Source organism: Schistocerca piceifrons, chromosome 5 (assembly GCF_021461385.2).
Source record: "Schistocerca piceifrons isolate TAMUIC-IGC-003096 chromosome 5, iqSchPice1.1, whole genome shotgun sequence".
Taxonomy (NCBI): domain Eukaryota; kingdom Metazoa; phylum Arthropoda; class Insecta; order Orthoptera; family Acrididae; genus Schistocerca; species Schistocerca piceifrons.
This window is the reverse complement of record NC_060142.1, coordinates 520,133,408-520,159,337: the sequence shown is the minus strand read 5'-3', so window position 1 is coordinate 520,159,337 and position 25,930 is coordinate 520,133,408. Positions and strand designations below refer to the sequence as shown.

At 39.2% G+C, this 25,930-nt stretch overlaps 1 protein-coding gene across 2 annotated transcripts in view; it reads right to left on the bottom strand.

Annotated features, from left to right (window-relative positions):
• The window catches only part of LOC124798690 (guanine nucleotide exchange factor subunit Rich), a 305,412-nt gene that overhangs the window by 41,304 nt on the left and 238,178 nt on the right, over nt 1-25,930 (bottom strand). For both annotated transcript variants that reach the window (XM_047262195.1, XM_047262196.1), the window contains 2 exons: nt 13,179-13,363; nt 12,832-13,109 (listed from right to left, as the gene is read on the bottom strand). In XM_047262195.1, the coding sequence (XP_047118151.1) occupies nt 12,832-13,109; nt 13,179-13,363 (463 nt within the window). The remainder of the gene's footprint in view (nt 1-12,831; nt 13,110-13,178; nt 13,364-25,930) is intronic.

Sequence of the window (25,930 nt, the reverse complement as noted above, 5' to 3'; positions counted from 1 at the left end):
GAGAGATTTTGTGACTGCTGCCAGTGGGAGGCAGTGGGGCTGGAGGGTAGAAGTGTGAGGCACAGTAAGTTGTTGGAAGGAGGGCACTTACTTCCCACATTTGTGAGTCTGCAAAATGAAGAAAATGGAAGTGAGTCCCCATTCTCTCTACATCACACGAAACAACTGCACCCTGTTTCACAATCATACTGATCCCTCAGAAGCATGCCTTATAAATCACTGGTGACGCAGTGTGCAGACACATCTGGAGAGTGTTTATTTTCCACAAAATGTGTTAACACTAAATGGAATACAGATATTAGTTACTAATAAAACTACCCATACAGAGAGAATCTACTTAAATCTCCGCATACTGCCATGCACTGCTAGTAGGGAAATTAATTGTTAGTCGTCCTGTATATCTGTTGTGGATTTCTTCTGGGAGAGGTCAGTTCCCCCACCAGGAGAATTGCTTATCTCTTGAGTTTACACACAGAACAACTCACTATATACTCCCCTGGATTTCCTATCCAGTTCTATTGTGTGAGCAAAGTAAGTTCACTGTGCTTATGTTTAAATAGTAGAGTGACTTTCAGTTTATTAAGTGAGCATTTATTTGTCATAATTAACCCTTGAGGGAGTATGAAGATTTTCATAACATGAGTGGGTGTATGGTGTATTTTATACACATGGAAAGAATAGCTGTCTTTATGTTACTAAGGTAAACATGTATGAGCAAAATCACAGTTTAATCTTAGTTAAATTAAACAACAATATTCAGATCCAGCCAAACACTTATTCAATTATTAATTATCTTGTAGGCAACTGCCTCAGTAGGTGGTGTGCTGCAAGCTAGGAATCTGGACCATTTTCTTGAATGGTTTGTAAATTTCTGACTTGGTTTGTTTATTTTATATTCCTCCTGCCCACTTGCATACATAACAACACAGCTCATCGCCATATCAGCTGAAACAATACTGAAGGAATAAAAGTGGGATAATAAAGGAATACAACGGTAGATTATCAATGGAATGGTACAAAATAATGTTATTTGTAGTTGGCACACTTTATAAATAGGTACGCCTGCTCAAGGATTAAGAGAGCTTTTATATAAAATATGTTCCTACAAACAAAGGCTGAGAAATGTTTGATCTGTGTTAATTATGTTGTCAATGACCTCTGCAATGTTGACGAGGAATGAATAGGTGGACTGGTAAATGCCAGTTATTTGAGAAAAGATGGGAAAGCTGGCAGTTCTAGGAACAAGAAACATGGTGGGCATTCGTGTATCTTACAGAAAAGATTACAGTAGAGTTAAGACAATTAAAAAGTTTCTACGAGAAGTTGTTTCAGAGCGAAAGCTGACTGTCAAATGTTTGCCTTCTGTGGGATGGAATCTGATTTTAAAACTAGCTGTTTGTTTTGTGTGGACGCTACTGCAGATGAAGATTTTGATAAAAATAAAAAAAAGACAGAATAAAATTCACAGAGTCTGATCCTTCAGTTATGACCAGATAACTACAGTTTGTGTAGAAGAGAGAATAGGTGAATGGAATGGGAGACACCATCCAAAGATGTATCTGCTCTGTTGGGGATCTACACGCTGTAGATGCAAGATATCATAAGAACTGCTATAAAAGGTTCTTTATAGGCTGCGCACCTAAATGTAGAAAAAGTGGTCACCCTGAGGATGAAGGAATTAATGCGTCAATGGACGAACCATTCAGTTACATTGAGGGGAATGATGACTGCCAGTTCACCTCAGATGAGTTGCTGAAGCAAGTTTCGGGAACATTACGTCATATAAAGACAGTCACGGACAGATTGAGAGAATAAGTGTGGGGACTACATTGTTTTCAGCACAGTCTGCAACAGAAAAACCATTGTGTGCTTTCATAGTTCAGGTGAAAAAAATTTCAAATGATACATGGTATTCTACAAAGTGCAAAGATGAACAAGCAGAAAGGGAAAGAACTGTAAAAGCAGCCGCCACTGTAACTTTAGAAGATATGATAGTTCTGTTTTTCCACCTTGTGACCAGTTCTGTAGTGGGGCTGAGGGAATGGTACCTCATACACACTGTGTCATCATGGACTGCATTTCAGCTAAGAAAAGGACAAAACAGAAATTTGCAAGGAAGCTGACATCTATATCACACACCCTCATTGATGCCACTCTCCCTCGATTACTCATTAAATGCTAGCGCTATGTTCATTGACAGGAAGGATGGACTGCTCTACCCAGTAGCCCACTAGCACAAAAATGTATACTGAACATCTGTTTCCAATGTTCTGCTGGTGGGGGGAAAGAGGGGGAGGGGCAATGTGGATGCCAAAAAGTTAGCATTACACATTCTATGGCTTGCGGCGTGTGGCATGGTATGTGTATGAGTGGGGCACTGTTACTCAATCTGATCTGCAAGATGACAATAGACAATTGTTCATTTTTGAAATGTACCCATTCAACCTGTTATTTTATAACTAACATGGATTTTTTGTTATTTCTAAGTTCAATGGGCATTAAACATTTACTTTAAATCATTAAAATGCTATTTTTAATCACATGTGATTTTTACTTTATCTGTAACAAGGAAATTATTTCTTCTAGAGGAAAAATGAATAGGAATTTTTTTTTTGTAGTAAGTTTCATGTAGTTTAATTTTGTACTGGACACATTTTAGACAGAAGCTATAGTTTTTGAGATATTCAAGAAAAACTTTAAAAAAAGACCTTTAAATGTCCTCCACTTCAACATGTAACACCCCACAGGTGGAGATTTTTAGTGTTGATGACACTCTCCCCCGCCACTGTAAAAATTGTGTGACTAAATGAATTTTTTCCTCTGATTATCCTTTGCTGACTGAACTATCGTGTTGCTTATTGTATAAATTCAGTGTGTGTGTGTGTGTGTGTGTGTGTGTGTGTGTGTGTGTGTGTGTGTGTGAGTGTGAGTAAGGGGGGGGGGTGCAACACTACTCCAAGCAGTATTTGGGCCATTATGTCCTATGATAAAGGAGATACATATCGTAAAGCGAGTGGTGTTTTTTTGTATGCAATACATTACTAAGTTCTTACAGAATTGATAATTTAATATTTCCAATATTATTCATAATGAATACGTTCCTATGAAGTTCTGATTGCCACATAACTTTTGTTGTTTGTATTGACTTAAACAGCCAGTGTAAACTGTATTCCACAAATGCCAATGCCAGTATGCCAAGAAAGGAAATTTGACTAGTGGCTAGCAATACGATATTCATGTTGCTGTTGACAAATGGCCTCCATTTTAGAGACCTTTCAGCAGTGTACCTTGTAAGTTAAATACCCCTGAATAATTAGGACAGTTAAAATTTATAATGGATGACGCTGAAGGGCTTCAGTGTCTCTGAGGAATCAACTATGGCTGTCAATTTGATTAACAGTACAGATTATGTAACCAAGCATTTAATGCCCTTGTTAAACTGTAAAAGATCTTTGTGGAAGACTTTGTTTAAAGACATTGTGTAGAATCTTTGACAATGCATTAGGATAATTTTATCAGCTTACTCAAAAGACAATACAGACTGGCTCATATATTACAGTACTGTAATTTTTGAGATGATGTAGTGTGTTCAACTTGCAAGTCAACTCAAAGTGACCTTTAGTCCAGTCAACAAAAGGAGTTCATGATGAACTGTGGTGTCAATAAATGTATCTTCAGAAAGATAAAGACAGTGTTTGTCAACACTGCAAATGTAGACTAGCCATTCTCTACTGTAGAATACTCTCTTCCTGCTTTAATGGAAAATATGAAAGTAAATGATGATGTTTTCTCTGATTGTCCAGAGAGCAAAGCAACACATTTTGTAGTGGATGCACAAAAAGGTGAGGATTTTTCCTTCTTGCAATCTGATTACAGAATCATAAGTGAGAGCTCACATAAATTGTTCTCTCTTTGCACTGAAACAGCTAAATTTAGTATTCTTATAATGACCTCACGTGGCAAGGTGTTGATACAAAAGCTTTTATTATATCATTGCTGGTGTTAACATACAACACCATCTAAGATTTCTCTTAGCAGGAAAATATTTTACAGTTTTTTTAAAGGGGGGGGGGTGATTTGCATAGAAAGTAATTTGACCTACTTAGTACAAAAGATAATTTTATGGATTAAAAAGTAGGACACAATTCCTCTAAGTTATGAAAAGTGATTTCAAGCATCATACCTGTTTCAGCAAAAATCAAAATATCAACAGACACACGCCCCACCCACCCACAATGGTGTCTGTCCTTTCTTAGGAGTCTGGTGCATTTCACTTCAATGAAACCACTATAAATGCATGTGCTTCCTCTGAATTACAAATTTAGTTTTCCCTGGGCAGGGCGGGTTATTAAATTTGCCTGAAGCTGTAAGATGACATTCATACACGACAGAATTAAGTCATATTTTTAATCAACTGACTCATTAATTTGCTTAACATTGCTTGGAATCATCATACCAGCTCTCATACATTCTCAGGAGGTCTACAAGTGATGGTTTAGTCAGCAAGGTTGAATAATATCTGGATCAAGCAATTTCATCAAAACTTTTTTAATTATTCATAACATCCTTATCAATTCTCTGTTAATAGGTCCATGGCCAATTATTGTGATGACTGATGTTTTCCAAGGTCATGCTTAAATATATTTGTTTTCTGCATTGTAGTATTCTTAGAACACCAATAAAATAATGAGCTATCTCTCTTAGTTTTGATTTGAGTGTTCAGTCATTGAATGACGAACTTAACAAGTGGTGATGTAAAAAGTTTCTAATGGTGTTGAGCCACATGCAATACCTTTTCAAATAGTAAACTGCCTTTTGACTGACAATTACAATATTTATCTTCTGTATTATCTAGATTTCAGCTTTTATGCCATTATAAAGTGCAGCGAATGGGTGAGCTATCTACACCTTCCGTTAGATATATACCTAACAGTTGTAAAGTAAATCATCAAGAGAAGAAGTAAAGGTTGCATTGCTTTCTATCAGACATACCCATTCCTAAAGCATGAGGTTAGGGGTTTTCAGAAGAGATTAAGCTACAGATCAACAGGAGTATGATCCTTCTTACAATGCTGTACAAATCAGATGTTTGATCAGTGTCAGGAGATACACATGTAGGAAAACAGCAATCACAGCAGAGCATAATTCTCTCAACCATAGTTGATGCTGATCGGTATGCATTTGAGACACCTCCTAGGAGAACTATCTATATATACCTACACTAAAAAGAAGTCAGAAAAATCTCTATGAGAAGCCTTCTACTTAGACTCACCAACTCATTCATCAGGTACACAACAGCTGTACACTACAGATAAGAGATCCAACTCGACACTCACCAGCCAATTTACATTATAATAGTTTACAGATGATAGTTATATATACACACAAACATTTAGAACTGTAAAAAAAACACGAGTTTCATTATCATCAAAATCAAGCTAGAACTCTGACAGGCAAAGCCCTGTGGTGCTTGTATGGAATAATGTAAGACATTCAGATGCTTCTCCAACAGAATAGTCAGCATCTGCTGTAGGGTTCTGCAATGTGTACAGATTACTGATGTTGTTCATACTATATCACCACAAACAGCTGTTGGTTAAAATTTTCAGTAATCAGCAGAAATTTTATTTCCACCCAGTTTTATCTAGGCCATGCAAAATGCTTGCTATCTTTATTGCATCAAAATTTTCAAAGGCTACAGATATAAAATTAATTAACTACTTATCTGCATTGATGAATTAAGAGTCATCAAACCCATTTGACAATCTGCCACTCTGAACACCATGTGACCACTGATACAGATCTGATAAGCGTCACAGGATTTCGAGTAGCATCTCACTTTTATACAGCAGGAATAGAGAAAGAAGGATTCGCCACATTAATCAGGAACTGTCAAAAATTCAAAAGCATAAAGCATTCATAAATGTCACCTACAGCAAGTAAGAAACCATGTACGACAGAAATAGAATTTCGTAATAAATGCTTCATAACAATAAGTGTATCACTGCACCTGCAGATATTTTTAATCTGTTCATAAATCACCTCCAAGCTCTATTGTCCTATTTAACAGCAAAAAAGCAACAGAATAATAGCTGGTGTTTTAATGCAGATTTCCTAAAAAAACTCTTCCAGTAAGAATTGACTACAGTCAATAACACTACAATTCAACTTAATTCCCAGTAATTTCTTTCCTTCTCATCCTGTCCAGGAAGCCTCCCATGACATAGGATTCTGGACAACTTTTCCACAACTTTCCATTTAAAGGACCTGTGGACAATGCAGTGGCTCTTTAACAAAAAGTTATCAGCAATAGCACCCCACAGTTATCCTTACCTTCTACTACATTAAATGAGATTGAAAGAATAACCGAATCATTAATAATAAGAAATCCATTATTGGGGGCAATATTTCTAGTAAAATATTGAAATATTGTTGTATACTTAGAAGTCCAGTCTTATGCAACATATTCAATACACCTCTCCAAGAAGGAACAGTCACTGATAAAAACTGACTGCAACTCTCTTTAAGAAAGGTGATACAAATAGTCACAAACTAGCACCCAATCTCCTTTTCAACTATCTTTTTAAAATTCTTGAAAAACTCATGCACAGATTGATTGTAGATCATCTCAACTGCAGCAATATCCTCAACAATAGTCAATTTGGGTTTTGTGCTGGTTTTTTATACCGAAGAAGCAATACTCTCTTTTAACAATCAAGATTTGAAAGCCATTAGCAAAACATGTGTCCAGTACGTATTTTTTGTGATCTCTTGAAAGATTTTGATTGCGTAAACCATCAAGTTCTTTTGAAAATGGCAGAATATTATGGACTAGGTTGTACTGTTGGTTCATGGCTTCAGTCATACCTAGAGGATTGAAAGCAGACCATAATGCTGAATAGCTTATCCGGAGAACCTAGCTCATTTTATTGGGGGACCTTAAGTTGCAGTGTGCCACAAACCTCTGTTTTAAATCCACTGTTACTTCCTATTTTAATTAACAACCTGAGTCTTTCTTCTCATACAAAGTGTAAATTTACCCTTCTTGCAGATGATAATATGTTTCTCACTGATCAGTTGTCAGGTAACAATCTTGAACAAACTACGAACAAAGTTTTTCCCTCAAATTTGAAATTGATTTTCTTCAAATGGTTACTCACTCAATTTACGTGGTGTTCAAACCTACCAGTAACAAATCTAACAGCCCACCTCTGAATTGCTTCGATGTCTTCCTACAATCCAACTGGGTATGAATCCCAAACACTCAAGCAGTACTCAAGAAGAGGTCGCACCAGTGTCCTATATGTGGTCTCCTTTACAGGTAAACCTCTCTTTCCTAAAATTCTCCCAATAAACCAAAGTCGACCATTCACCTTCCCTACCACAGTTCTCACATGCTTCTTCCATCTCATACTGGTTTGCAATGTTACGCCCAGATATTTAAAGACTTGTCTACGTCAAGCAGGACACTATTAATGCTGTATCTGAACATTACAGGTTTACTTTTGCTATGCATCTGCATTAAATTACATTTTTCTACATTTAGGACTAGCTGCCATTCATCACACGAACTGGAAAATTTTTTCTATGTCATCTTGTATCTTCCTACTGGCACTCAACTTTGACACCTTAACGTCTTACTGTACAACATACTGGATTCTATTACTTAAGAAGTCTTCGAGCCACTCGCATATCTGTGAACTTATTCTATATGCTCATACCTTTGTTAACAGTTTGCAATGGGGCACGACATCAAATGGTTTCCAGAAATATAGAAACATGGAATCTGTCTCTTGCCCTTCATCCATAGTTCACAGTATATCACGTGAGAAAAGGGCAGCTGAGTTTCACATGAGTAACGCCTTCTAAAGCTACGCTGATTCATGGACAAAGGCTTCTCAGTCTGAAGAAAGTCTATTAAATTTGAACTGAGTATACATTCAAGGATTCTGCAACAAACAGAAGTTTGCTTGTCTATTCTTTTCACCAGACTGTTCAACAAGGGAGTGAATGGAAGCCTTAGACCCACTTAGCTATTTTACATAAGATCAGAATATCCTCCAGTTCTCTGCCAGATCTTTTGCTAAGGTGTGACGATGGTAGGTGTTGCATGCTTCATGCATACATCTTTTCACAGACGCAGTAATCTCTACTAACCTTCACTTGTTGTCATTTGTGCATTCCTTTGTGAACCGAGAGTGCAATAGCCTCTGCTTCCTCAGCATCTTCTGAATTTCATTATTAAACCAGGGTGGGTCCTTTTGATACTTTATCCACTTACTAGGCACATAACTCTCCAGACCACGATTTACAATCTGCTTAAACTTTGCCCATAATTCCTCTATTGTCTAAGTGAGACACTGATAACTGCTTATCTGCTCTATTTTGTAGAACAATTTTCCTAGCCTTCTTGACTGATTTATTAACTTTTGTAGTCATAGTTGCTATAAAGACATTATGACTGCTAATCCCCATTTCTATACAGACATTATCGATAAGGCTCAACCTATTTGTAGCTACAAGGTCCAAGATATTTCCAATGCACGTGGGCTGTCGAGCTAGCTGCACAAGACAGTTTTCAGACAACATATTCAAAGGTATTTCGCATGACTATCTGTCTGTATCCCCTGCAATGAATCCATAGACAGCCCAGTCTATACTCGGTAGGCTGAAGTCACCTCCAATTAGATTGCATGATCTGTGTATTTACGCACTATTGGGCATAGACTTTCTTTTAATTACTCTAGAACTGTCACAGCATTATTGGGTGGCCGGTAAAAACACTATTAACTTGGTTTCACCTACACCTATTATATGTGACCAGATAACTTCACTGGCACATTCAACTACGACATCACTAGAGACAATATTCCTGTCAACTGCAATGAGCACTCCCCCTCCTATGGCCTCCAATATGTCTTTCCGATATATGTTCCACAACTTGCAAAATATCTCAGAGCTTTCCACTTTATGTTTCAGCCAGCTCTCACCCCCAAGAATAATTTGTGCGTGAGAACATTCATGGGGGCAGTAAATCCAGGGACTTTATTACAAATACTTCGACAGTTTACTGATAAAATTACGTCAGTCAAAGAGTCTTTATTCAGAATGTCATTCGATTTCCCTTGCTGCATATTGACTGGTGAGTGTTCATCAGAGCACCTCAAGCTACTGCCTAACCTATAATCCCCACACAATAACACAGGTCTAGAAATCTCCAACCAAGACCACCACAGTGTTGACAAAACCTTCGCTTGAGACCTTACACTAGACTCCAAACCAAAGGACCCCTATCAATTCTGGGAACAATGCTTCAAATTGTGAGCTGTGCTTGCACCCATGCGAGGCTAGCAGTCTTCGCCACCTCTGCCAGCTGCCTGTACAAACTGAGGATTGCCTCAAAATCCATATAACAGATGTTGACATAAGCCACAACTTGCAGATAATTGCACCCTGCACACTTGATAACTGCAGGCATGGCTGCCTCCACATCTTGTCTCGGATGAGCCCTCTGAGCAGACATACCGAGTGCACATTGGCTTTCTTTCCAGTCCTGAATGCAATCTGCCTAACACACCTAACTTTGGAGCTTCCTATAACTAGTGAATCCCTCCCCCCATGTGCCTGCTCAGACCTTGTTGAAGGAGCAGCCACCTGCCCACCCACAGGATGAACGGGCAAGGCCAGGCGGCCAGTCTCCGCATTGGCCCTCTGTCTCTAGCGACGAAATGCAATACCAGCAGCCACTCACCCTGATGTGAGGGCAGACCACCAATCGGGTGCACTAGTAGTTGCCTTGGAAGCAGAGGCTGTGGGTAAAACAATTGACACCTAAGGTGTACCATGTGACACATCAGATTCTCCACCACTGCTACACCCCAAGGCTGAAGGTGATTGACCATAGCCAAAAGGGCATTCAGCTGTTGGTGGACTGTGGCCAGCCTTTCCTGCATTGGCATACACCCTAGCCATAATAGCAAGACTAACTGAAGAAGTAATCTATAAAAGCAGACAGACAGTAAATAAATATGGTTTCCCAGGAGGTTCTATCTTTGGGCTCATACTTTTTCTTGTGTATATAAATGAACTTTCATCTGTAACATTACCGGATGCCAAGTTTGTTTTATTTGCAGATGACACATACATCATGAATATGACATTTCGTAATGATGTGGACTGTAACACTTTAACAGAAGTTTTCTTTATGTGAAATAATTAATTAATTAACTTTTTTACAGTTATTACTTTATATCTAAAAATTCATCTATTTAGTAGGAGTTGTCATTCAGAAATTCTTTTAATTTGCTTTCAAATGTTGGTTGGTTATCTGTCAGACACTTAATGTTATTGGGCAAATGACCATAGATTGTTGTGGCAACATAATTCACTTCTTTTTGTGCCAAAGTGAGATTTAATCAAGAATAGCAAAGATCATCCTTTCTTCTAGTGTTGTAGCAATGCACTTTGCTGTTATTTTTGAATTGGGATGGGTTATTGATGGCAAATTTCATAAGTGAATATATGTATTGCGAAGCTACTGTGAATATCCTGAGTTCCTTAAATAAATGTCTGCAAGGTGATCTTGGGTGGGCTCCAGCTACTATTCTGATTACACACTTTTGTGCAATGAATACTTCTTCTCTTAATGACGAATTGCCCCAAAATATGATACCATATGAAAGCAATAAATGAAAATAGGCTTAGTAGGCTAATTTATTGATATGCTCATCAATAACCCTAATATCATAAGTAGCTGAACCTAACCATTTCAGCAGATTGTTGTGTTTCTTAAAGTTCAATCTCTCATCAATGCACACACCCAAAAATTTTGAATATTCTGCCTTAGCAACAGACTTCAGTTCATAGTCTATATTTATCAATGGTGTTATGCCATTTATTGTATATAATTGTATAAACTGTGTTTTCTCAACATTTCGTGAGAGTCCATTTGCAGAGAAGCACTTAATAATTTTTTGAAAGAAGCTTTGTATCTTCATGAATATAGAGTGGCTAGTCATTAACATATATTAAGAACAATATGGGACCCAAGACTGAACCCTGTGGAACACAATTCTTGATACCTACCCCATTTAGAGGACTCTGCTGATTTTTACAGACTATCTGTACTGTTGATTTCAACCTTCTGAATACTTCCACTTAAATATGAATTTAACCATTTGTGCACTGTCCCACTCATACCACAATACTTAAGCTTATTTACAAGAATTTCATGATTCACACAATCAAAAGTCTTTGAGAGATCACAAAATATCCCAATGGGTTATGTTTGGTTATTAAATGCATTTAATATTTGATCAGTGAAAGCAAATAGGCTTTTCAACAGAAAATGCTATTTCTGAAAACTGAACTGACATTTTAATAAATAACAAATCGAGTGCAGTCTCACAACGAATGGTTAATGAAATTTTAATTGAGTGTTGTAAATGGTTCACAACCAATTCTTTGTCACTTAACTTTGAAAAAAGACACTCTATGCAGTTTAGAACTTTTAAGTGGTTTCTTGCCAAAACATACCTAAAATATGGGGACAAATAGATAGAAGTAAGTGTTGAATTCTTGTGGTTATAGCTTGATTTCAAATTCAACTGGGAGGAGCATAACACAGAACTGCTGAAATGTCTACCAAATTTCTATTAGCAATCCAAATGTTGTCACACATAATTGACGTCAAAGTGAAAAAGGTAGCACACTATGCTTATTTTCATTGTGTAACGTCCAAAAATGTTTAATAAGAATTATTTGTGGTGTGAACTCAAGGACGTCCAGTGGAGGCCTGTTCAGGAAACTAGGGATGCTAACTAATGCTTCCCAATACATTCATTCATTAATGAAATTTGTCATTAAAAACATATATCTTTTTCAAACCGACAGCTCAGTTCATGGTATCAGTACTAGAAACAAGAATAATCTTCACAAAGATTTACAGTCACTTACTTCTGTCAAGAGATGTGTGTATTATTCAGGAATACACACTTTCAACAACTTGCCAACAGCCCTAAAAAGTTTAATTATAAGTTCAGTTAGGTAGAGCCTAAAATATTTATTAGAGGCCAACTCCTTCAATTCCATTGAGAAACTGCTTAGTAAAACTTTCTGATGTACATATGTTACTAATAATATCAAATAATCCAGTGTATTACATGAAATCTAACTTCTGTACAAATTAATTGCAGTAGTGTGATCATTGTAAATGTGATGATGCATGGGTCAAACAGCCTAAGAATTATCATATTCATTTAAGTGTATTGAACATTTTCCTGTTATGTGAAAAGTGTGCTGTTATCTTGCAAATGAAAATATATTTAATATTTTATACTCATTCCACAACTATGAGGACCATTTCACTTGGTATTTGCAAAGGTACATTAGCATATTTGTTTTTCTTTGGTAATTATAGTCTGTTCTTGTTTTTGACATGTTCGACATCCTGGAGGATATCCTCACTCAGAATCTTTAGGAATGAAAAGTACATCTAACCTAATTTAACTAGTGCAGTTTCATCAATTACTGCCTGTCACACAGTCACGTCTGGAAGTCTGGATGAATCTACAAAAATACATTTTATTTCTTAAGTAATATTTCTAGTAAAGGTTTTTGGTGTTGCCTGTCTTTCTAATTAGCTTGTTTTAAAGGGAAAAACAGTTTAAGTTTGTTACTGTAACACAATAATTTTTATGGAACAAACTATGCACAAAATGATGACCATATTATACACAATAAATTAAATACCAAGTTGTGGAAAACATGCAGTCTAACAGAACTTGGACATTATTTGCACTAATTCTGGCATATTTGTGCATACAGTCATACCTGAATTTGACATACTTCGTTGCAAATAGTAAGACACAGGTTGAGTGAGAGCTGGGTATGGCCATGAGAAATCATTATGCAGTTGTTTTAAAGCAGCAACAAAATCTTCAACTCTGGCAACTCTATCCCTTTCTTTTGCCAGCCATGTGACTAAATGAAAATCCAAATGAGCTGCAAAATGTCCTAAATCTGCCAACTGTCGTGCAGAAAGTAAACGTCGAGCATGGCGCTGTAGTATCACATCAATAAAGAAGTCTTCAGCGGACTCGGAAGACTCTCTGAAAACACAATACGTTTCAGAACATGTAATTTATTAGAACTGACAAATGTAATGGAATAATCATTACCTATCATCTCCACGCCCAGTAGGAACAGACTTTTTTCGCCTTGTTGGGACTGATTTGCTGCTTTCTGTTCCACTACTATTTGACCTCAGGAGTTCGTGATGAAGCCCGCCAACACTGGGTGTTCCACTTTCCACTTGCTTAATCTTAGGTGTACTAGTTGTACTGAAGCTACGGCCTCGAGAAACCTATTGACAGAGTAAAGAAAGCTATGAAATTTTAACAAAAAAGTGAGAGCTTCAGTTATGACACAATTACATGAAAAATTTCTACATTCTGACATAATTGTCATAAAGAAGTGTGACTATAATATAAGATGAATGTTTATTTGACACTACAATAGTGAATCCATAGTCACAGTACATAAATTTTTCTTTAAAAAGAAGGGGTTACATTACCAGTTTCAACAAACTACGTTGTCATTTTCAAATTTCAATTTACATTTGAAAATGATGACATAGTTTGCTGAAACCAGTAATGTAACCACATCTTTGTAATGAAAAATACACGGATAATAACTGCAACCTTACTTGGCAAAATCTGATTTATTCAGTCAAATATTTCTATTGAACTTTAAGTGAAAGTTGCTTTCATCAAGCTGGAGTGAGAAGCAGAAGTTCAGGATAATTCTAACTACAGAGAGAGACCATAGGCAATGAACTGCTTAATTCCTATATATTGTTACTTCATGTTGTGTTCCCTGAACACGCTCTATTTGTTACTGAATTCCAAGGAAAAAAATTGTTTTTCAAAATTTGGTACACTAAAATATTACATACTTGGATGCTTCTTTCACAAACTGAGAAAGTAATGTGTCGCAAAGAAGTGCCCTGCCTGAAGACTTTTCGGCTTCAGTCCAGCTCTGCTGCCACCACTTTTCATGCTTTAGTGTCATTCCATAATGCACAATTTTTAATATAAAAAGCATAATAATATACAATAAATAAATTAATGAGGCTTACTTAATAAATGTAAGCTGTACCCAGTTTTGCTCGAATCATCAAATGGCTCTGAGCACTATGGGACTTGCTTGAATCATGCTTTCATCTTTACCTATCATGTGATATATCACACAATTAGATTCCCTGGTCATTATTTATTCCACCTCAATATCAGCTTGAACCTTGTGTGTCTGTGCATTTCAATCTGCCTTGTGTACAATGCAAGCATACATTCTACAATTTAACATAACATTACTTCAAACAGCATATCGAAGAAGTTGATCACTCTCTGGCATCAGCAACATTACATCTCATCGGAACGACATTCAGAAGGTGTATGGAGTAGTTCGTTCAGGAAAACAGGTACTTGTTTGAACATCCAACTTGAACAAACATTCTCCTACCATAACATCTGCCTGAACACAGCCAAGTACATGAAGCATGTTGCATTCACCTCAAAAACTTTGAAAGTTTCGGAGTCCCTAATTAAAACTGATAAAAATTTGATTTAAACTTATTTGTACACCGTTGGTTTAAGTACATCAGCTACATGATAGGAAAAAATGTTCTAATTAATAAATTATAGCTTACTGCTACAACTCATAGGAAAAGACCTAAATAAACTACATTCATAACTCTGCAGAAACAGTAATAGTTTGTATGTTTACTTATTTAAATAAACATTCTTTTCACTTATAACTTTGTAAGTTACAGATAAATCACCTTGTTTGAAAGATACTGTATATTAATAGTCTTGTACACTTGAAAATGGCAACATAGTTACAACTCGCCACTAATTGTTTAAATACACACTTATCTATGCAGATAACAACAATATTAGGATAAGAATATATTGCTAGTAACTGTAAAGATGACTCATTGAGTTGCAGACAACTCAACGGGTCATCTTTATGGTGAGTAGCAATTATCTGTTTTCTAATATTGTTAATATTCTAAACTGGAATTTTGATTGTTTTATCTATACAAATATACAGTCTAAACAGAAATAATATTGCCTTTCAAAAAATTTTCCCATGAGCATACACAATGATAAGCCAAATCATCATTACTGTTGCCCACCATGAGATCGAATACCACCCAGTGGCACTGTGGGCATGCGACTTTGAAAGGGAAGTGTATATGCAAAATAGAGATGAATGGTGAATCTCACTAACAGTGATAGACACTGCAAATAGAGAAATCCACTAACATAAGCAACTATCACAAAGGGTAGATTGTGAAGTCCGCTCAATGTGAGACTGGATGGCTGGTCAAGAGTCTATTGCGAGCATCTATGGAAAATATTCGACAGACAGTGAAGCCACGAGTAGGTAACAAGGTGTTGGATGTTCAGCCTTAATCACAGTACATGGAAGTTGAAAGTTGACCCATTCTATAAAACAGGATAGACAGCAATCTGCGGCAGATCTGATGACACAATACAATGCTGGTGCAGGAACAGTATTAAACATGGGGCTTTGTAGCAGATGGCCACTACATATTTCCATGTTGATATGATGCCATCATCAATTACAATTGCTCTGGACATGGATAATTGAGACTGGACAGTGGATCAATGTAAACACGCCATCTGATCAGATCAATGATGTTTTATGTTACACCAGGCCAATGGTAATGTCCAGGTATGCCGCCATCCAAGCAAATGGCTGCTTGAAACATACTTCGCACCACAGATGCAGACCGGAGCTATATGGTACATTCATCTGGCCTTCCCTGGGACCTACCATAAGTTCTGTGACAAGCTAGGCTAAGACTTCCTGGACTTGTGCCTTAGGGTTGAGAACTGTTGCGTCCTCCTTCATGGGTCAGATGTGCACTATACATCAGAGGCAGCTACCAAGGTAGCTCACTGCATGTGGGGTACACACACAAGTCCTTTAAATTAGATGGTTCTCCATCCAAGCTAGATAACAACAGTTGTAAGAAACCCAGAAGTATTAGTGTAAGATCAAAAAGAAATGTCTTCCACAAATGAGAGTATTAAAATCCTAGTGGTTAACTGCCAGAGCATTTGCAACAAAGTGCCAGAGTTTGAAGTGCTTCTGAAAACCAGTAAAGCTCACATATACTAGGTAAAGTAAGCTGGTTGAAGCCTGCAATTGACAGCAGTGAGATTTTTGGGGAAAATTTGTGTGTTTACTGAAAGGATAGGTGAATAGGAAATAGAGGGGGTGTATTCGTTGGAGTAGACAAGAAACTCAAAATCCTCTCTAAGATGGAAATTGAAGCTTCATGTGAGATTGTTAGGGGAAGACTCATTATCACTGTTGGGCATAAAATGATAATTGGGTCCTTCTATCACCCACCAAACTTATCTCGTGATGTAATCAAAAACTTTAGAAAAAAACCTCAGGTCAGTTGTATGTCGCCCTCCGCCACACACTGTCAGGTGGCTTGCGGAGTATGGATGTAGATGTAGATGTAGATATGTAAGTTCCCCAACCATACTGTAATCATCAGTAGAGATTTTAACCTTCCAACAATCAATCAGGAAAATTACAGTTTTGTCAATGATGGGCATGATAAGACATCTGTGAAAGATTACTAAACACCTTCTCTGAAAAGTACCAAGAACACATAGATCAAATCTCACTCATGATGTGAATATATCAGATATAATAGCAACAAATAGACCTGACCTCTTTGATCACCGTATTTTCTTGAATCTAAGCCGCACTCGAATCTAAGCCTCACCTGAATAATGAGACTCTAAATCGAGGAAAAAAAATTTTCCCGAATCTAAGCCACACCTGAAATTTGAGACTCTAAATTCAAGGGGAGAGAAAAGTTTTAGGTCACAGCTCCAAATCGAAACAAAGTTAGTCCATTGTAATATGAGACACAATTTAGGTCGAATGAATGACAATACAGCTACAGTAGTTTGGTTCAAGTTGTAAGCTTAGCAGTTAAGCTTTACCAGGTAGCCATTGCTATGCGTCAGGCACTCCGTCCGTATCTATACGGGTACCCTTCCTTTTTCACGTGCTTCGTCTGGTTTGAATTGATTGCTAATTTTTCTTTGATCTGATAAGTGCCGTTCTCTTTGTTGCAGGTGTTTCCGTCACTTAAAGCTGAAAATGCATTACTGTACTGTGTCATGCATTGTTTGTCGCATTCTCATAATGAGTGTTTACAGCCTGTCGCCTCTCGCGGCATGGCTTGCTTTTGTACGCGCTACCGCCGCTTACAATTAAAAAAAGAGAGAGAAAGAGGAATCGTCTCATTAGCAAAACAATGGCAAGAGACTGCTATTTGTTGTTACTTACACTGCTGCTTTCTTTGATAATGATCAACAAGAACCAACAAATATGATAGAAGGTGCTGTGAACGAGAGTTTAGTGAAAATTTTTCTCCATTTGAAAATCTTTGCAGATGCTTCTTTAGTACATTACATTCTGCACAGAAATTAGAGTCATCTTAGATTTAAAAATCTAGTCAATTGCCGTGCTTCATTTCTGACTGTATCACTATTAGGCATAAGAATAATATGAATATAAACATGACATGATATGTATATTCTTCCACGTTTGCTTTTGTCTAACTCTAGTTTCGTAGTTTATTAGACAGACAGGATTTAAATGAGATAGCAGCTAACACGAAAGAATACATGGCAAAATGTTTGTATTCGTATGATGCTTATGGTGAAGAGAATACAGCATGTGATTCACAATTCATAATAGATTAATGGAAAATCTCATATAAAGATGTGACACAAATACTAACAAAGAGATAGAGGGGCTGGCCAGTACATTCCTCAGCTCAGTACAGCCGATAGATACACATAACACAGAACCGAAAATTTACGTTCCTAGCTTTCGGAACAAATGTTCCTTCATCGGGGAGGAGAGAGAGGGAAGAAGGGAAAGGAGATTCAGTTACTCACAACCCAGGTTCTGAAGCAACAGGGAAAGGAAAATAGGGAGGGTAGCAAGGATGGAGGCATGGTTGTCAGAGGGAAGCCAAAGATATTCTACTGTAAGTACTGTGCAGCTTCAAACCAAAGACGATGCATAAAGAAGTAAAGAGGTATATACGAGGGCGGTTCAGAAAGTAACCTCCGACTGGTCACAGTGCGGGTTGTGGGGGGAGTAGCGACGCCATCTGTGCGTTCACGCACTCAACACGTCAGTCGGCATCAAGCCGTGGTCGAGTGAACATCGTACCTGTGCTAGTTTAGTTTTTGTGACAGTTTGAAATGTGTGCTGCAATAGAAAACCCCGCCAAATGTGAAGTGCGTGCTGTCATAAGATTTTTTACAGCCAAAGGATATTCTGCAGCAGCTATTCATCGTGAGCTTTGTGCCGTGTACGGACCAAGAGTTATGAGTGAAGGAGTTGTCCGTGAATGGGTACGTTTATTTAAAAGTGGACGAGAAAACGTTCATGAAGAAGAGAGGAGTGGTAGACCATCATTGGTGACTGACGAACTCGTTCAGACAGTTGATGCAAAAGTTCGTGAAAATCGACGTTTCTCAATGTCGGAGTTGTCTACTGGTTTTCCACAGATTTCTAAGACTCTCTTGTACGAGATAGTGACAGCAAGATTGGGTTACCGTAAGTTCTGTGCACGATGGGTGCCCAAAATTCTTACCGACCACCACAAAACTCAAAGAATGGCCTCTGCATTAGACTTTCTGTCACGTTATGAGGACGAAGGAGAACCATTGTTAAACAGAATCGTGACCGGTGACGAAACCTGGATTAAGTACGTGAACCCTGAGACAAAAGAACAATCAAAGATGTGGGCACATTCAAATTCGCCTACCAAACCAAGAAAAGCCTCGCAAGATTTTTCTGCCAGAAAACTGATGGCAACGGTGTTTTGGGATGCCAAAGGGGTGTTGTTGGTTGAATTCACGGAACGTGGTACGACCATTAATCAAGACGTGTACTGTGAAACAATAGAAAAGTTACAACGGGCTATACAGAACAAACGCCGTGGTATGCTGACTTCCGGTATCGTTTTTTTGCACGATAACGCCCGTCCTCACTCTGCTCGCAGAACAATGGCCCTTCTTGAGTCCTTCAAATGGGACGTTATCAACCATCCGCCTTACAGTCCAGACCTGGCGGCAAGTGATTATCACCTCTTCATGCATTTGAAGAAATGGCTCGGGTCACAGCGGTTTGATGACGACGAAGAGCTCAAAGATGCGGTCACAGGCTGGCTCCAGGCACAAGCGGGTGATTTTTATGCAGAAGGAATTTCAAAGCTTGTGAAGAGATACGATAAGTGCCTCAATCGCTATGGAGCTATGTAGAAAAATAGTGCAAAGATGTAGTTGTAAGATGTATATATTAAAATATTTTTATTTAACTTGGTGTATTTTTTTAAATCAACCGGAGGTTACTTTCTGAACGGCACTCGTAGTATAAAGGTAAACACAACTATGTAGGATGAAAAGATGCGTGAATGGCTAAAGACTAAAGGGAAAGAGGAGAAGACTGAAGAGTAAATGGGGGTGAGGTTGTTTAACGTATGTTCAGTCCAGGGGGATGGCGGGATGAAAGGATGTGTTGGAGTGCAAGTTCCCATCTCCGCAGTTCAGAGGGACTGGTGTTGGGTGGGAGGAGCCAAACGGCACATACGGTGTAGCAGGTTCCTAGGTCCCTAGAATTATGCTGGAGGGCATGCTCCACTACTGGGTATTGGGCATCTCCTAGGCAGACAGTTCGTCTGTGTCCGTTCTTGCGCTCAGCCAGTTTAGTTGTTGTCATGCCGATGTAAAAGGCTGTGCAGTGCAGGCATGTCAGTTGATAAACAACATGTGTAGTTTCACACGTGGCCCTGCCTTGAATTGTGTATGTTTTACCAGTAGCGGGGCTGGAGTAGGTGGTTGTGGGGGGATGCATGGGGCAGGTTTTGCAGCGGGGTCGGTTACAGGGGTAGGAACTGCTGGGTAGAGAAGGTAGTCTGGGAATATTGTAGGGTTTAACAAGGATGTTATGGAGGTTGGGGGGCGACGAAAGGCAACTCTGGGTGGTGTGGGGAGAATTTTGTCAAGGGATGATCTCATTTCAGGGGTTGACTTGAGAAAGTCATATCCCTGGCGGAGTAATTTGTCGATGTTTTCGAGGTCAGGATAATATTGGGTGACAAGGGGGCTGCTTCTGTGTGGTCTGGGGGTAGGAACATTGTTGTTGGACGGGGAGGAATGTATTGCTCGGGAAATCTGTTTGTGGACAAGGTCTGCAGGATAGTTGCGGGAGAGGAAAGCACTGGTCAGGTTATTGGTGTAATTGTTGAGGGATTCGTCACTGGAGCAGATACGTTTGCCACGAATACCTAGGCTGCAGGGAAGGGAGCGTTTGATGTGGAAAGGATGGCAGCTATCAAAGTGAAGGTACTGTTGTTTGTTTGTGGGTTTGATATGGACAGAGGTGTGGATGTGAGCTTCAACAAGATGAAGGTCAACATCCAGGAAGTAGGCTTGGGTTTTGGAGAAGGACCAGGTGAAATTCAGATTCGAAAAGGAGTTGAGGTTATGGAGGAAATTAAGGAGTGTTTCTTCACCATGAGTCCAGACCACAAAGATGTCATCTATAAACCTATACCAGGCCAGGAGAAGCAGCCGTTGGGTCTTCAGGAAAGCCTCCTCCACGCGGCCCATGAAGAGGTTGGCATAGGACGGAGCCATCCTGGTTCCCATGGCCGTTCCCCTGATTTGTTTGTAGGTCTGGCCTTCAAAAGTGAAGTAATTATGGGTGAGGATGAAGTTGGTAAGTGTGATAAGGAATGAGGTTTTTGGAAGATCTTCGGGTGGACGTTGGGAGAGGTAGTGCTCAAGGGCAGAGAGACCATGGGTAGGTGGGATGTTTGCGTAAAGAGATGTAGCATCTATGGTGACAAGAAAGGTTTCAGGTGGGAGAGGAGTGGGAATGGATTTGAGGCGTTCTAGGAAGTGGTTTGTGTCTTTGATGTAGGATGGGAGTCTGCGGGTGATAGGTTGGAGGTGCTGGTCTACCAGAGCTGAGATACGTTCGGTTGGGGCTTTGAAGCCTGCTACAATGGGACGGAAAGGATGGTTCTCTTTGTGGATTTTGGGTAATAGGTAGAAGGTGGAACTTTTGAAGGCCAGACCTACAAACAAATCAGGGGAACAGCCATGGGAACCAGGATGGCTCCGTCCTATGCCAACCTCTTCATGGGCCGCATGGAGGAGGCTTTCCTGAAGACCCAACGGCTGCTTCCCCTGGCCTGGTATAGGTTTATAGATGACATCTTTGTGGTCTGGACTCATGGTGAAGAAACACTCCTTAATTTCCTCCATAACCTCAACTCCTTTTCGAATCTGAATTTCACCTGGTCCTTCTCCAAAACCCAAGCCTACTTCCTGGATGTTGACCTTCATCTTGTTGAAGCTCACATCCACACCTCTGTCCATATCAAACCCACAAATAAACAACAGTACCTTCACTTTGATAGCTGCCATCCTTTCCACATCAAACGCTCCCTTCCCTGCAGCCTAGGTATTCGTGGCAAACGTATCTGCTCCAGTGACGAATCCCTCAACAATTACACCAATAACCTGACCAGTGCTTTCCTCTCCCGCAACTATCCTGCAGACCTTGTCCACAAACAGATTTCCCGAGCAATACATTCCTCCCCGTCCAACAACAATGTTCCTACCCCCAGACCACACAGAAGCAGCCCCCTTGTCACCCAATATTATCCTGGCCTCGAAAACATCGACAAATTACTCCGCCAGGGATATGACTTTCTCAAGTCAACCCCTGAAATGAGATCATCCCTTGACAAAATTCTCCCCACACCACCCAGAGTTGCCTTTCGTCGCCCCCCTAACCTCCGTAACATCCTTGTTAAACTGTACAATATTCCCAGACTACCTTCTCTACCCTGAGGTTCCTACTCCTGTAACCGACCCCGCTGCAAAACCTGCCCCATGCATCCCCCCACAACCACCTACTCCAGCCCCGCTACTGGTAAAACATACACAATTCAAGGCAGGGCCACGTGTGAAACTACACATGTTATTTATCAACTGACATGCCTGCACTGCACAGCCTTTTACATCGGCATGACAACAACTAAACTGGCTGAGCGCATGAACGGACACAGACGAACTGTCAGCCTAGGAGATGCCCAATACCCAGTAGCGGAGCATGCCCTCCAGCATAATTCTAGGGACCTAGGAACCTGCTACACCGTATGTGCCATTTGGCTCCTCCCACCCAACACCAGTCCCTCTGAACTGCGGAGATGGGAACTTGCACTCCAACACATCCTTTCATCCCGCCATCCCCCTGGACTGGACCTATGTTAAACAACCTCACCCCCATTTACTCTTCAGTCTTCTCCTCTTTCCCTTTAGTCTTTAGCTGTTCACGCATCTTTTCATCCTACATAGTTGTGTTTACCTTTATACTATATACCTCTTTACTTCTTTATGCATCGTCTTTGGTTTGAAGCTGGCACAGTACTTACAGTAGAATATCTTTGGCTTCCCTCTGACAACCGTGCCTCCATCCTTGCTACCCTCGCTATTTTCCTTTCCCTGTTGCTTCATAACCTGGGTTGTCAGTAACTGAATCTCCTTTCCCTTCTTCCCTCTCTCTCCTCCCCAATGAAGGAACATTTGTTCCGAAAGCTAGGAACGTAAATTTTCGGTTCTGTTTTATGTGTATCTATCGGCTGTAATGAGCTGAGGTAAGTACTGGCCAGCCCCTCTATCTCTTTGTTAGTATTTGTGTCACAATTCATAAAAGTTCCTATTAGCAACCATCTCTTCTCACAAGTAGGAAAAAATTCAGAACACAGAGTTGGCCATATTGACAAACATCCCAAACAGTCTTACCAGTCGGATTTTTGTAGTACATTGAAATGCTGCTACATTCGAAGATGAAATTTGTATTTACTTTGTTGGATAATGTATGAAAATGCAGTGGTTGATCTTGGGGCGGAGAAAAAAAGCTCGTCTTCCACCTTTTTTTTAATTTATTTACTGACGCAGAGGTTTTGGCGCCCGTATTTATCTTTGTGCCTGCAAAGCATGCCTGCGTAGTGCTACATATATTCGCCGACAGAAGTTAGTTGTGGCAGCACCTACCAACATTTTTCAGAACTTCCGCTTACTTTGCACTCGATTCTAAGCCGCAGGCAGTTTTATGGATTACAAAAACCGGAAAAAAAGTGTGGCTTGGATTCGAGTAAATACGGCAAGTCCACATTGAAAAAGGTATCAATGACCAGGATGCGGTTGTGACAACAATGATTACTAACGTACAAAAGACAACTAAAACAAGCAGAAAGATATATATGTTCAGTAAACTAGATAAAAAAGTCAGTAGTGTCATATCTCAAAGAGGAAGCTGAAACTTTCAGCACACAGCAGGGTCATGTACAGGAATTATGGCTCAGGCACTGGCTGGATACGTACCTAGTAAATAATTCATAATGGGAGAAACACTCCGCAGTATACAGTTACTGTAAAGAAACTTCTAAAAAAAACAGAGACTACTGAGTAATAGGTGTAAACAAAGCATAGAATTATACATAAGGAGGTACTAAATGAAACATGTATGGCTGTCAAGAGAGCAATGCGTGAAAGCTTCAATGACTTAACATAGCAGAATACCGTCAAATTATCTTTCACAGAAACCAAAGAAATACTAGTCATACATAAAGACTGTTAGTGGCAGCAAAGTTAGTGTACAGTGCCTAGTGAATGAGACAGGAACTGAAATTAAGAAGAGCAAGCAAAAGTTGAAATACTTAACTCTGTTTTTACAATACGAGAGAAGGAAAGCTGCTACTCACCATATAGTGGAGATGCTGAGTCGTGGTAGGCACAATAAAAAGATTCACACAATCATAGCTTTCGGCCATTAAGGCCTTTGTCAGTAGTACACACACACACACACACACACACACACACACACACACACACACACACACATTCATGCAAGTGCAACATGCACACCCGTCTGCAGTCTCAGAGAACTGTAATTTCATTTACTGATGTGAAAAAAAGAGCACTGCTGCTATAGTGTCTTCCCAGTTGACTTCTCTTGCTGTATTGACTGGAACTAGACTGTGAGTTTATGTGTTAACTGGTTATCATTAAAAAATCTCAAATGTTTTCTTGAATATAGACAACATCATTTTGCAATCCGTTTCATTGAAAGTAATACTGAAAGTGTCCATTTTTGGTCAAGGTGAATTATTTAAGTACAGAGGCTTTTTGTTGGGTTTACAAACTTTTTAAGCACAATTTTGTGTGGGATTTCAATTCAGTGATCATATCTGATAGAAGCTGCAGTCATTTTAATTTAAAAAGTCTGATATTATTCCTAAATAATGTTTCCTGAAGGGAAAACATTATTTCTTTCCATAGTTCATTAAAAATTACCAAAATAATGTTATGGCAAGCTAATCGTGGGCTGTAGCTACTTTAAAAAGTACTATAATAAACGAAAATCATAGCATCATTATCTTTTTCATGCACTCATTTACAAAAATGAAATATTTTCACTTTCTGGCCCCAGTTTCTCTTATTACATTACTACCAAAGACAAAATTCTCTGTGTTCGATTTATGTAACTTACAGCTTGACGGTTACAAGATTCAGAAACTAAGTTCAACATTCCAAGTTACACAGACAGTAATGTTATAAGAGAACAGACAGTGCACTACTGAGTACCTCATTTTATCTGTACCCTTTATTAAAGAATATCAACAATGTAGGAAAAGACAGATTGCTATTTACTGCAAAAAAGCCACGTTGTGAGGACACAAGCTCTATGGACTTCCGTCCCCAAGAAGATCACTGCAAGAACAGTATCTCTGGACCTTGGGCAGTGTGATCTGAGACGCCAAGTGTTTAAGTTGTATCTGTCCACATAATGTGTATAAATAAATAGTGTGCATGTGAATCGGTAACACTGACAGTCATTACACATCATGAAGATCGTGTCAGTTACCCAAATCTTACAACATCAATTTGCAGATAGGCACAATTATAAGACACTCACACACAGCTTTCTGCCACAGCCATCATCAATAAAGTGCGCGTGCGCATGCCCACACACACACACACACACACACACACACACACACACACACACACACACACACACACATTCTGGTCCGAGATACTGGAGTTGGTGGTCATGCATGAGGTGTGCTTTGTGTGTGTGTGTGTGTGTGTGTGTGTGTGTGTGTGTGTGTGTGTGTGATAAAGGCTCTGGCCGAAAGCTATATGTGAGTATTTGTTAATTGTGCCTGTCTGAAACTTGACATGTCTTTTTTATGGTAAGGAGCAATCTGTCTTTTCCCACATTGTTGATGTTCCTACCAGGAGTTTCCATTGTTTGGCTTTATTAAAGAAGAAATGATACTGGCAAAAAACTCACTGCAAATGAGGAAGGAAGCATGACTGGATTGGATCATGTATTCCCTAAGATTATAAAACATCTGAGAAACTCGGCTGCAGGCTGGCTTAAACATTTGTACACCAGTATTCTAAAATCAGGACAGATGCTGTGCCAATTCGAAATATCTAAAACTAATGCCAGGGAATCAAGTGAAGACCCAGCAAGTTACTACCTAACAGCACCCTCTTATCTTACAAACTGCTTGAGAGGATTATTTATAGCAGAATGCACAGTCAGCATTCTTCTTCCTGAACAATATGGCTTTATAACTAGCTACAGTTGCTGTAATCAAATTAACTTAGCTTTGACAATACACACTAAATCAGGATTCCATAAAGGACTAAAACAGGAGTTGCATTCATGGGCTAGACTGCTGTTTACGTCACAGTGGGAGATATTG